The 14,874-nt window shown below is 34.6% G+C and overlaps 1 protein-coding gene across 1 annotated transcript; it reads left to right on the top strand.

Moving 5' to 3' along the window:
- The first annotated feature begins 7,329 nt into the window (after nt 1-7,329).
- Nucleotides 7,330-10,535, top strand: LOC135220108 (uncharacterized). Its single transcript, XM_064257420.1, has 3 exons — nt 7,330-7,522; nt 8,302-8,439; nt 8,790-10,535. The coding sequence occupies exons 1-3, from the start codon at nt 7,339-7,341 to the stop codon at nt 9,401-9,403; spliced, it is 936 nt and encodes a 311-aa protein (XP_064113490.1). The 5' UTR covers nt 7,330-7,338; the 3' UTR covers nt 9,404-10,535.
- Nucleotides 10,536-14,874: the final 4,339 nt, after the last annotated feature.

Raw genomic sequence — 14,874 nt, 5'->3', positions numbered from 1 at the left:
AGTTTAATTAATTCTTGAATTAAATATTAAGCAAAATTAAATCAGAGTTTATCAAGAAAATTAATTAAATTAAATTATAAAGCAATAATTAAATTTGAAATGAAATTTAATTAAATACAAATAAATTTGCAAGTGTTAGATTCAAACAATTACATAATAGAATATTATTCAAAATAATTAAACAAAATTAAGACAATGCAAAAACATAATGCATAATATGAAAACATTTAAAGCATTGACAGTACAAACATTAAGCCTATAAAAATGGATATGTCAGAAGAAAAAAGCAAAAGAAAAATGTATTGAAAATGATAATTTTATCCAATGGTAAAATAAAACCTCGAAGTGCACTTCAAAACATTTGTAAAATACCTGAATACACAGCTGCAGCTTAAAGGCCTGTTACACACTTTTACACTTTCGTGGACGCCTTCATAAAACTAACAGAAATAATACTTTGTTCAGATTCCACAAACAACACATACATTAAGACAGTTACTGAGTGACCTTCTCAAATACAAAATTAATGTGAGTTACGTTAAGTTAATGAAACAGCCCGCAACCGAGCGAGCACGAGAGAGAGATTTTGAGAGAGAGAGAGAGAGAGATCCTATCCCTCACGCCAGCGGCCAGGTCTCGGAATCAAATGAATCTTTTATATGCGTAACTATGTGTATCAGGGTGAATGGGTGTAGTTGAGTGTACACATTCGAGACAAAAACATATTACGTCATCTCTATACGGATATCAAGCAGAATGAACAAGGACCCTTGTTTCATTACAGGCCCGATCGGGACGATAAAAAATGAGCTTAACTCATCTATTTTCAAGGGGTTGGATAACGGCAAGTTCTGCTCGGACAAAGCAGTCTCTCTCTATGTTAAACATCATTGTAGGGAAGGTTCTCAAAGGACTCGATGCGGCATGGGAGGCCCCTATGCACATGTTTGCGCCGATAAAGAAATCAGCTTAGCTAAGACATTCTCAAAGTGTGAATACAACCCTTCAAAGGCTTGCTAAATAAGCGCTGGCTCTTTCTCTCTGTCTTACGTATGTCTCCAAAATGAAAAGTTGCACTACTTAATATATGTTATCTTTATATTTGGGAATCTGAACACAAAAACATACATTTCATAACATGATACACAGTTTTTGAGGTGAATTAATTATATTACCAAAATTATACTTGCATTACAAAACTTAACATTATAAGAATATATATATATAATATATATATATATATATATATATATATATATATAAATAATAAGAATATATATATAAATATATCTATTAGATATATATTAATATTAAATTATAATATATATCATATATATATATCTATATATATATATATAACATATATACCTATATATATATATCTATCTAGATATATATATATATATATATATAGATATATAGATAGATATATATATATAGATATATATATATATATATATAAATATATATATATATATATATATTATATAATATATCCAGGGACCTCAGAGAGATCAGAGTTCAATCCAAGAGGAGAACGACTTGTACCTCTGTGACCTGAGTTGTGGTGCATGACACCCTGAGTGGTTAAAAGGACCTGGGGTTAGAAATCTCAAACTAGAACAACAGAACAACACCTTAAAAACCATAATTAACACCCTCTAAAGCCACCTCTTTCAGGGAACGGGTGTATAATAAAAAAATAAATATATATAGGGTAAACCAAAAGTAGGTGGACAGGAGGTGGAATAAAGTTTGTGTTAGGGTTATAATATAACAATGGTGTTTATTATTATTATTATTACATATATATATATATAGTATATATATATATATATATATATATATGTGTATATATATATATATATATATATTATATATATATATATATATATATATATATATATATTTATTCTTCCCAGCTGATTCCCATTTTAATATGGGGTCGCCGTTTCCATCTATTCCTATCCTGTACTTCTGCCCCATCAATCCCCTTCTTATGTAAGTTTCCTCTCACACAGTCCTTCCATCTCTTTCTTGGTCTCCCTCTTCTTCTTCCTTAAACCTCCATCCCCATAGCATGTCTCCCAGCGTGGTCCTCATCTCTCCTCAACAGGTGTCCATACCTCTATATATTATATATATATATATATATATATATGATATATATATAATTATATATATTATATATGAATAACTTGATCACGAAGTATATAAAACGTGATGTTATGTATAAATAAAGGTTTTTTTGCCACGAAGGAAAAAAATGAAAAAACGAGTTGGCCGAGTACTTTCGGTCCTATTCGGACCCTTTACTGAGGCATACTGATTTTACAAAGAACACCATAGTCAAAAGAAGGCTTAATATACAAACTGACACTACCATATTAGCCATAAGGGCGATTTTCTCTCTACAGGGAGAAGGAGGAGTCATAGGCTAGCCACACCTTGAAGGATACCCACGATAAACAAGTGATTCTTCCAGAGAAACAGTACATTTTGAAAACAACACGGGAGCATATACAATTTAATATCATGAATTTTTACACAAATTTTCCCAACAAAAATTATTATTAATGAAAAGACGAAAGAAAATATAAATATATATATATATCGAGCAAGAGAAAGAGGGAGAGAGAATATCGAACCAGAAAGGAGAAAGGAGAGAGAGAGAGAGAACGAGAGAGAGAAGAAGAGAGAGAGAGAGAGAGAGAGAATTTAATAACTATATACATGTGGGACTAATTTATTAGTTGTTCATTTATTTTGAGGTCCTTCATAAACATCTTACACATATATGGGTCCAAATGGTACATTCCCAGACTAAGATTTAGGTTGTTTTTATTAGTGATTTGTATAATTGCGATTCCAGTAAAATTTTTCTTTTTGAAACATAATCATTAGATCTAGCAATTACCGAGGTATCACCTCAATTAATACAATGAGATTTTTCACTCAGATGGATAAACAGTGCATTTGAAGTCTGGGCTGTTCTAACTGAATACATATGCTGCTTAACCCGAACACATAAATTTTTACTAGACTGACCAACGTAAAACGATGGGCAATCCTTACAAGGAATTTTGTAAATGATGTTGTTATTTGTTACGGGACTATTCTTAATTAGCATATCTTTAATGGTATTGTTATAAGAGAACACTACATTAACATTAAACGATTTAAATATTGATTTTATGGTTTCAAATCCACGAAAATAAGGTAAGCTAAGTACCTTATTTATATGGCCTAGTCAAAACTCATAAGGAAAACAAACCTATGCGCCCAATTATTAGTACTGTAGGATCAATTGCTTATAAACTATCAAATATCTTACTAAACTGTTATCCCCTCTACTAGGAACTGTATCTAATTCACACATCCGGAATTCTCTTGATCTTGTGGAAAAATTAAATAAAATTGTACTAAACCCTAGCGATATTTTTGTCAGTTTTGATGTATGTTCTTTGTTTACAAAAGTCCCTATTGACTCTGTGCTAGAATATTTAAGTAATGAACTTGTACTGCATGTATTGCCTATGTCCGTTAGTCACATAATTTCCTTAATTAAGTTATGTATTTGTGATTGCAGATTTATTTTTAATGGAGAATATTACCAACAAATATTTGGTATGGCCATGGGTAATCCTTTATCACCTCTCCTTTCAAACTTATATATGGAATTTTTTTAAAGACAACACCTCCCGAATATCACACTTATCCCCTTAAAATGGTACCGATATGTCGATGATATCTTAGTAGTCTTACCTGGTGGTATCGATGTAAATGATTTACTGTCTAAATTGAATAATTTAGTGCCATCCATAAAATTCACTGTTGAAATTGAAAATAACAATGTCATCCCTTTCCTAGATGTATTAATACATAGAGAATCTTTCCAATGCAAATTCAGTATTTATAGAAAACCCACAAATAATTTAACATATGTACATTTTTATTCGGCCACCATCTTAATATTAAATTTCAATTTTTTCTTCTATGTTCCTATGCACTTTGCGTATCACGAGTCCACAATACCTGGACCAAGAAATAGAAAACATAAAAAAGATAAGAAACGATCTTTGCTACCCACCTCTTTTAATTGATTTATGTTATCAAAAAGCTCATAAAAAGTTTTATAATGTTGCTATTAATGAAAAAGAAATCCCTAAAAATGTACTTAGCTTACCTTATTTTCGTGGATTTGAAACCATAAAATCAATATTTAAATCGTTTAATGTTAATGTAGTGTTCTCTTATAACAATACCATTAAAGATATGCTAATTAAGAATAGTCCCATAACAAATAACAACATCATTTACAAAATTCCTTGTAAGGATTGCCAATCGTTTTACGTTGGTCAGTCTAGTAAAAATTTATGTGTTCGGGTTAAGCAGCATATGTATTCAGTTAGAACAGCCCAGACTTCAAATGCACTGTTTATCCATCTGAGTGAAAAATCTCATTGTATTAATTGGGGTGATACCTCGGTAATTGTTAGATCTAATGATTATGTTTCAAGAAATTTACTGGAATCGGCAATTATACAAATCACTAATAAAAACAACCTAAATCTTAGTCTGGGAATGTACCATTTGGACCCATATATTTGTAAGATGTTTATGAAGGACCTCAAAATAAATGAACAACTAATAAATTAGTCCCACATGTATATAGTTATTAATCTCTCTCTCTCTCTCTCTCGTCTCTCTATCTCTCTCTCTCTCTCATCTCTCTCTCTGGTTCGATATTCTCTCTCCCTCTTTCTCTTGCTCGATTATATATATATATATATATATATATATATATATATATATATATATATATATATATATATATATCTATATTTTCTTTCGTCTTTTCATTAATAATAATTTTTGTTAGGAAAATTTGTGTAAAAATTCATGATATTAAATTGTATATGCTCCCGTGTTGTTTTCAAAATGTACTGTTTCTCTGGAAGAATCACTTGTTTACCGCGGGTATCCTTCAAGGTGTGGCTAGCCTATGACTCCTCCTCCTCCCTGTAGAGTGAAAATCGCCCTTATGGCTAATATGGTAGTGTCAGTTGTATATTAAGCCTTCTTTTGACTATGGTGTTCTTTGTAAAATCAGTATGCCTCAGTAAAGGGTCCGAATAGGACCGAAAGTACTCGGCCAACTCGTTTTTTCATTTTTTTCCTTCGTGGCAAAAAAACCTTTATATATATATATATATATATATATATATATATATATAATATATATACTATATATATATATATATATATATATATATTTAGTGCCTTTTTACTGCAGTATTCTATACAATAAAATCTTAAGGTAAATGTGATAACTGTGTATACAAATTTTATTGTATTAATTAACAAAACTATATGTGTAATCTCAAAATAAATGTTATCATCAACTGTTCACCAACTTTTGGTTCACTCTATTTATATAAGCTCAGAACTTATTCTCTTGAGCTCAAGTGGCGTCTCATCATTATGTCCCCCCTTTTCCACGCCCCGTTGCCCAACAACTAACGAATCCGAAGAATACCCTCGCGTGAAAACTAACATACCACCGACAAGAGGCCTCGTGGGTTCAGCCACCGTGCGATACTCGAGAGCACATATATACCTCAACCACTCTTCAAGTCCTGTTATGGATCAAGAGCCGTGTTCTCTCTCCGCTCCATTTTTGAAGCATTTCACAACTGTTCCTTTAGTATTCACGTTGCGCTTGCATTCCAATGGGAGAATTCCATAGCACTGCCTATCTTCGAAGCTTGCCGAGTAAAGAATGTCAATAGAGCGACGCAAGTGAACAAAATTTACCCATAATATCAAATAACAACTGACTATCGTGAATGCAAAAGAGAATTTCATGACAGTGTAACCCAGAGTTTGAGAATATGGTTACAATGCTATCACTATGGTAACTGGCAAAAAAAAAATGCTTAGTTATTATCAATAAAATAAAAATTAAAACGGGACAACCCAAAGAATTGTTTTCATCTGAAAAAAAAAAGGCTAATGACTTGTACAAGAGGAAATGGAAGGTTCTCTCTTTAATTACAATTATACAATTCGAACAATGTTTATTTCTTATTACGTAGTTTTCGATATTACAGTCTCTCGAGTTGCAATAGGCCATTTGGGAATAGCAGATATCGACGAATTGAATATAAATGAATATATACGTAGGTGTTTCTTTCCTTCAAGGAAGCTGCTGCATTCGGCTGAAAAAATGTCGACAGCGAAACTGGAGGAAATGGTTATAGAAGTCTCTTACCAGATAAACAGTTGAACCGAAAAGTGAGGAAGAACCATCACTGCTGGTAAAACCAAGCTTTAGGCGACCTCAAAGAAAGCAAAGGAAAAAAGGAAAATATGCAAGTGGCCGTGTGGATGATGCGAGAGAGGTTTACTCTCGATTTCATCACTGCTTTGTATATCATCAAAAATAATAGATGGTGCACTGGAGACGCTCCAGATTGCGCGAAGAGCAGAGAGGGGAGAGGGAGAGCAATGCTGTGGTGGAAACACAAACTTTGGAAGAGGTACAGCATTTCTGTTGTGCATAGGAAATGCTTCACTGCGAGCAATAAACAAGTAGCACCAAGCTGGATGAAGAACTCAGATTTTTAGACTTCCGATAAATAAAAAACATCCTGTCAGTAAGCCGAGCAAAATCTTAAGTGTATGTTAGACCTGTACTACCTCTAAACAGCAGAGATGCAGAGACGCATCAAGAAAACAGGCTACGTTTTAAACAGGTCTAACTACAAAAACCAAGACTCGTAGCTGCAGAGCACAGGGAGAATGTTTTACTAAAAAAGAAATCTCAGGAGAAATGCGGTCCAGATGGCTGGAAATCGACCCATCTCACAGAATGAGATGGTTTGGGTATGACGTGAGACGGGAAGAGTAGCAGCAATGAATAAGAATGTCGCACGACGAATAATGGTGATAAAGATAATGAAAATTGACATGGAAAAAGGTCAGGACCACTTGGAAATTTACAGAAAATGTAAGATAGAAGAAGCGAGATAAAATATTTTACTTCTAATCTTTTTACGGAAAAATCTGATATAGCAGCGTTAATGATATACATATATGTATACATATACATATGTATATCCACTTCCGTTGCTTTGGTATTCTTTCCTACTTGGCCAGTTAAATTCAGAATCTTGTTACTCAATTACATAAGCTTGTGCTATGAGACTTGCAAAATAATAATAATAATAATAATAATAATAATAATAATAATAATAATAATAATAATAATTTCCATCCACCACACTAATCGAATTTCCTTTGTTTTTTCACAAGGAATGAAATGAAAGCTTGACCATGGCTCGACAACTTCCCTGTACCAGAATGGTGCCCTCTACCAAACTTGCGCTTCAAGTAATTCTACTGTCACTGGGACAAACTGTTCTCTGCCAAACTTTAGCTACTCCCTGGCAATTCGACATCTTTGAGGGACTTGTCATCAGCACAGGAAGTTTCAATACGTCGACTGTTCCCACTGTCTGTAAGCTGACCTTACTTAATTTCTGCCTTATCTGGTGGTTGGATATAACATCCTTTACATGGATTTCAAGTAACTGTTCGTTAATTTCAAATGTATCATATATTTTCAGAAATCACTTTCACTTTGGAATTTTATGCCAGGAAATAAACTACATAAATCCTTCACTCAGAATCATAACTTTCTACAGACTTTCTAATATTTTTGATGCTTTTTAATTGGTGTGCGTGTGTGTGTGGGTGTGTGTGTGTCACAATATACGCCCTCGACTTCATGATATAAACCTCGACAATGTCTTATTAAAGGACGAAAGCGCTAAGCTACGAATTTCTGCCTATTATTTTTCCTGTGGTATTCGCTCATATATATATGATATATATATAATATATATATATATATATATATATATATATATATATATATAATGTATATATATACTATATATTTGTGTGTGTGTGTGTATGTGTGTGTGTCTTGATGTAATCTTGTAAGTTGCCTCCTCATTACTAGATTTTTATGAAATTATAAGTTGAAACAATTGCATAAGTCGAAGCAATTGCATATATTGTCCTGAGGTATCACGTCATATGCAACGTCACAAAAAAAGGCTATATAACAATTATTCATAAACCATCACGCTCAGCAAAAACTGACTGCCATTTTGATGGGGAGCCATGGTACCTTCAGTATCTTTCCAACGCCTGCCTGCATGCCTGTCAAACAATAAACCTTCAAAGCTCCTTACCGTTAGAAGAAATTTTGGAGAATCTATTATATTGCAGGTGAATGCAAAAGGAGATGTTATATGCTTCTAAACTGCAAGGCATGGTCTGTTGCGATTCTTGACACGGGAAAGGAATGCCAGCTGGCCGATCACTACCCAGGAACTATGACCCACGGTAACTCGATCTTCGGCGTATGTGAGTACAAAGCTTGTTCTTTAATGTGCCTTTTAGAAATAAGGAAACCCTTTCACCGCAATCAAAATAAGTTGCAACTTCGTAATAACATGGCTTCAAGCTAATAGCTTTACAATTCTTTTACAATTGTCAAACTCTGTAATATTGCAAGTTTAGAAAATAAACCCAAAAAAGAATTTATTTTCAAACGAAGCCACATCTTTGTGAGTTCAGAAAGTAAGACCAATATGACTTTCTTGTTCCAACTACTAAACGATGTGATATCTCTGCAGTTTTGAAAAAAAGTCTTACCTAACAAAGCCACCTAATTTCTGTTATATCTGGAATGTTTCCTTATTCTGTTCTTGCAGACGCAGAAGGTTCTTCAGCTTACACAACAACGACGACCACGACCACACCCCAACCAACAACAACAATAAACCCAAACACTTATGAACTGAGGTTTTTTAAAGAAGGTCTGTGTTCCAAAGACAGAGTTCTCAGTGGTGTGTCTGTGAAGCCTACGGCACTCAGTAAATCACATCTGATGTACACTGTGTGTTTCAAAGCAAAGATAAGTCCAACATTTACTCTGGATACAAATGATGAACAAATTGTATCTACTGGCCCAGACATTCCATCTCAAATGTGTGAGGCCAACAGGGTATTAGTGGGTTTTGTTCCTTATGGCGAATACATCCTTTCAACTTACAAAACTTCAGTGCCCTATGATAATCCACTCCACTTGCCTGGTAAGTGCCATTTTTTGAAAAATTGGCAAATAAACACAACTGACTGCGTTACTTTGCAACCCACAGCAGGTTCCTGGACCGGCCAGGCAGATACAGGAACCCTAACAATCATATGGGACTACTGGATTTCATGTGACCCATTCTATGTTGCTGTCCAACTCACAAGACAATTAACTGGGGTCAACCGAGTCATACAATCTATGAAATGCTGTAAGATTGTCCCTATAGTCTAATAAGTGTTATATCAAAACATGACATTTAATCAATGTAAGTGCAAAAGTATAAAATACAGTGCAAATCTGGTTGCAATTTTCTTGTTTTGGAGAACATTCTACAAAATAACAAAATTTCATATTTCTTTTGTCTGTTCACATTGAATTTAAAAAAATTTCAGTTTCCTGGGGATATTTTGGAATTTTGTATATTAGATAATTAACCTTCAAAACATTTTCATGACCTGCAGGAACACTAAAAAAATTCCTGCTGGAGGTGAAGATTCTGAGTGACTTTGAAAATTTTGTTTTAGTATGAACTTGTTTTATGAATATGAGAGTACAGCAGTGCGTAGGCAGAGTAGAGCTAGAGTTCATACAGGAAAAAGTTTTATTTCTGTATCTAGGTAGTTCTATTAATGCACTGTGGTATTTCAAAGGTGTTTGACTGATTTATAGATTTTAGGTATACAGGCTACAAGCAATGGGACAACTAAGGCCAATGAGTACTTAGAATATTGTAAATCTAACTAAAATTCATGCAAAACTATAGGGTAAAAGAATTAAAAGTATACAATAGCTAAATCAAAATTAATAAAAATCTATCAAAAGAGTTAAACTCAGAAATGAAAGTTAATTCTCTTTAAAAAAAATAACAAATAAACAAAAAACAGTCATTCATTTACATCCCAACCAGTAAATAGTGGCCAGTCAATTAGAAAATGCTTAACCGTTAAAACTTCTCGACAGGCTCTGTAAATCTGGCCTGCCTTCCTTCTCCATTTTGCATTAAGTATCTATGAGTAGCATGCACATGTCCTATAAGCATCCTTGTTAAAATAATACTAGTCCTCCGATCTGAATGGGAATTTCAATGTCTTGATTAACAGTTGTTTTGATGACTAGAGTATTTGTGTTGTACTATGTGTACCTAGATTGTATTACAGATGTACTCAATTGTATTTCTAAGTCTCCTGATTGGTTCTGAACACCAGCATGAGTGTATATTTTGAATTGAAGAAGTTTTTGGTAATTTTGTCACCATGTCTTTTTCCAGTACTAATTTATGCTGAGTAAATGATGGGTTCTATCAACTAAGTTTTAAATTATGGCTCAATATCATACTAATATTTTCCATGTTGTAAGAGATTAACTAAGGGAGACTAATAAATGTTGTTGCAGTTTGAACTGTCCTGCAAAAATAAATGTAATATCCAGGTATCTTTGGACCAGTTTTCCCCTCAAGCAGAAGGAACACACAACTGAAACATAGTAACAGCTACAAGTATAGAGACCATGTTAGAATAGGGGCCTAAACTCAAACAGCACAAGCCCTTCTACAACAGCTGGAATTAAACACCCCCAAAAGAAAAAGACGAAAATTCTAGTGAAACCATTGAAACTCAGACCAAGATTGCAAGGATCTAATCAGCATCCATCCCCGCCTCCCCCAACAGCACACAATACCAAGTGACAGGTACCATGTGCTGGTGTTATTAAGCACTGCAGTAGATTATCCAATCTGCCTCAACAAATCATATTTTTTCTATTTGTTACCTATATAACTACACCAAACCAAACCGCAAAATTAATGTAACCCCGATGAAGGACTGAAGTCATGATATGGACAGTTATTGCTAGAAAAATAAATACTGATAAGGCAAAGAAACTGGAAGACAATTTCCTTAACACTGTTCATAAAAAATGTCACCCCAGTACTTTACTTATATCTACACAAAGCTACAAACATGAGGCACTGCCTAATGCAAGGGGAGAATGCCCTGACCTGTACAAAAGCCCATTGTTAGAACCTATATCGGGAAGCCCTTCACCCACTGCAATCCCTGGAAAGTGGTCAATGCAAAATTGGAATACAGGACAGATGTTGAAAAACAATTCTTCACCAATAATGTAGATCATATGATAAATAGACAATAAATAAGACAATGTCACTTGTACCTCCAGGTACAAGTGACATTGTCACAATTTTGTATTATGATCTCAACCTATTAAGCCTCCAACAAAATGGGGCACAGATTCACCAAAGGGTGGCTAAAACAGACTTTGTAATAGGTTAAGCTGGAGGAACAGTAAGTGCAAACCCTCTAGGGCACCAGCAGCAATTTGGGTGAGAAGGCCAAGAATTTCTGTGAGAATCTCTCTGCTGAGGAGTTAGACCCCATTCTCGGAGGCTTAAGCTTGTATGGTGTTTTTACGTTGCATGGAACCAATGGTTGGTTATTCAGCAATGGGACCAACGGCTTATGTGACTTCCGAACCACGTCGAGAGTGAACTTCTGTCACCAGAAATAGACATCTCTCACACCTCAATGGAATGCCCGAGAATCGAGCTCGAGGCAATGAGGTGGCACGCCAACACCTTACCAACCACGCCACTGAGGGACCAAAGAACTATCATCCACAGCTTGACATGCCTCTGCTATGCTTAAATGTCAGATGCCCCAACCATCCCTGGAGATGAGTGCCTAAGGAGCAGCATCTCTGACACATTGAGCCTCTTCCTAGCCCAACATCTCCCCAAAGTTAAATTTCTTACCTCTGAATGTCTCACCTTCTGTAGCATATTCATGACAATCGTGTATGTAAGATAACTTACCAAGTATGAGAGTGAGATGTTTTAAAGGTCGCACACGTTACAGAAGGGCTTATTAACACAGAAGAAAATCATGCAGCCGCATTTATCTCCCACAAGCACACTTTGCAGACACTGCTTCCCTCCAACCTCATTATCTGCAGTAATTTAGAGAACTTCCCCACCTGCACCACATATTTAATTACCTGCAAGCATTTAATCTCATGTGGATCTTTGACTTACCAACATCAGATAGTCACCAGAAAGATTTCCGAGACCCTCATGCAAGGAGACATAATCAACAAGAATCTTATGGAAAAAATTGATGTTTCTAATTCAGAAATATGAACACATCAAGGGATGCCATGTTCTACAAAAGGGCTCAGAAAACCCCACTCGCCCTACAAGGCTGCCCTGATGCCACCAAAATAAGTAATGCACGGAATCCACTTATTAAGTTGTATTAAAAATCACTTAAGAATCACGAATCCAACACAATAACAAAGGAGCCGCTCTTCGAATAAGTAATGTAATAATCTGCAAGAGAAAGATAAGCACAAACGCGCAACACAGACATGCATTAGCAGCAAACTCCAAGCTTTACTCTTCAACGCACAGCCGCATTTATCTCCCACAAGCACACTTTGCAGACACTGCTTCCCTCCAACCTCATTATCTGCAGTAATTTAGAGAACTTCCCCACCTGCACCACATATTTAATTACCTGCAAGCATTTAATCTCATGTGGATCTTTGACTTCCCAACATCAGATAGTCACCAGAAAGATTTCCGAGACCCTCATGCAAGGAGACATAATCAACAAGAATCTTATGGAAAAAATTGATGTTTCTAATTCAGAAGTATGAACACATCAAGGGATGCCATGTTCTACAAAAGGGCTCAGAAAACCCCACTCGCCCTACAAGGCTGCCCTGATGCCACCAAAATAAGTAATGCACGGAATCCACTTATTAAGTTGTATTAAAAATCACTTAAGAATCACGAATCCAACACAATAACAAAGGAGCCGCTCTTCGAATAAGTAATGTAATAATCTGCAAGAGAAAGATAAGCACAAACGCGCAACACAGACATGCATTAGCAGCAAACTCCAAGCTTTACTCTTCAACGCACAGCTTTTACCAAAGTATTAACCATACATAACATCTAATCAAGCGTAATGATGGTTCTGTGAAAGGAATGCTCACATGCATTAGCCTAAAAGCTCTGCAAGACACCTACGAAGGCTTTACTCTGGAGCGTCAGTGGAAAAGTGTAACCACGGGAAATTGTGAACGTCATTTGTTAGTCATCTTCAGGTGCAGCCTCTATTTCCAAACATGGAAGACCTTCCGAGAAAGCGTTTACAGGAATAGGTAAATGGGTCTTGGAAGGGCTTACAATAATACCTATACTCTGTTTTTTTCCATCTGTCCACCCGCATGTGGTGTTTTCGTATGGTAACACTGCATCCCGGGCTTTAAATAGTTAAGATATGTGTAAGTTTTAGGTAAATAAAAGGATATCTGGGTGTACATTTTCAACTGAAAAGGTGTTTTAAGAATTCACTGTATGCGAATTACACCGTTAAAATTCGAAATAGGATATTATTAAAGCCTGGGACGCAGTGTTACCATGCGCAAACACCACAGGCGGATGGACAGATGGAAAAAAAACAGAGTATAGTAAGCTTTGACGAAAAAGCTTAAAGGAGAAGAGAAATCAAGAGAAGTAAATGGCGAGGAAAACACCTCATGGTCAATAAAAGTGAGGATAAAGGAAAAGCCAAGTTAAATAGGAAATATTCTTTTTAATATGAGCGGTTAGAAAGACGGAATAAAAGTAGTAGGTAGCATATAGATGATGCTATCAGAGGTAAAGGAAAATGTGGGATACTTTGGAAATCTTTACGCATGTTTGTAGGTAGGCCTCCCCTAGGAGTGGTGTGTTTCACACCGAAATATGCACCCTGCATTTTAAATAATACCAGTTTTACGCCAACACCAGGATATAAAAGAATAATAAAATGACACTAAAAAAAATAGCATGACGATATCACAACAACCGCATAAAAAATTATCCCCTAGAAGTTCATAAGCTAAGAATATATATATATATATATATATATATATATATATATATATATATATTAATGATATATATAAATATATATATATATATATATATTATATTATATATATATATATATATATATATATATATATATATATATATATATATATATATATATGTATATTTATATATATATATATATATATATATATATATATATATATATATATATATATATATATATATATATATATATAATATATATATATATATATATATAGATAACATGACCACCTTAGAAAGTTATATAATACAAATATTGAATTCAAATGCCGACAGCATCGCCATATGTGGAGCGAGGAAGTCGTGTGTTCTATTTCCCAGCGAGTTCCAAGTCTGCTGAGTCTCACACGAACGAGGACAACGATCTCCGCCTGGAAGAGCAGTTGTGGTTCTGTTCATAAATGCTTTCCAAGCAAAAACATTTATTATTGGGTGAAAGTTACAACCACAAAACAAAGAGGATATTGCAGATGAAAATCTAAGTAATCGTAGTGAAAAAAAAAGTTATGAGAGAGAGAGAGAGAGAGAGAGAGAGAGAGAGAGAGAGAGAGAGGAGAGAGAGAGAGAGAGAGAGCTTTGTCACGTGACTCTTTTAATACTTTCAAATATGCTCGAATAACAAGTCACAAATGACCCATTAATATCGACATCACTCTACCTTGGGACTAACTTACACGCCAAAAGGAATTATATAATATTATATAAGAGTAAGTCCTGAATAGGATTCGAACCTATGCTTGCTAGGGTAAGGAACTTGAATGAG

The sequence above is a fragment of the Macrobrachium nipponense genome, chromosome 1 (assembly GCF_015104395.2).
Source record: "Macrobrachium nipponense isolate FS-2020 chromosome 1, ASM1510439v2, whole genome shotgun sequence".
Lineage (NCBI taxonomy): Eukaryota > Metazoa > Arthropoda > Malacostraca > Decapoda > Palaemonidae > Macrobrachium > Macrobrachium nipponense.
Note: the sequence above shows the minus strand (reverse complement) of the source record. Positions and strands in the feature narration are given on the sequence as shown.

Bases quoted from the DNA above. Each gene is read 5' to 3' on its own strand.
- LOC135220108 (XM_064257420.1), top strand. From the start codon at position 7,339: ATGGCTCGACAACTTCCCTGTACCAGAATGGTGCCCTCTACCAAACTT. The intron at 7,523-8,301 runs GTAAGCTGACCT...ATTATATTGCAG, and splicing joins GTCGACTGTTCCCACTGTCT to GTGAATGCAAAAGGAGATGT. The intron at 8,440-8,789 runs GTGAGTACAAAG...CTGTTCTTGCAG, and splicing joins TAACTCGATCTTCGGCGTAT to ACGCAGAAGGTTCTTCAGCT.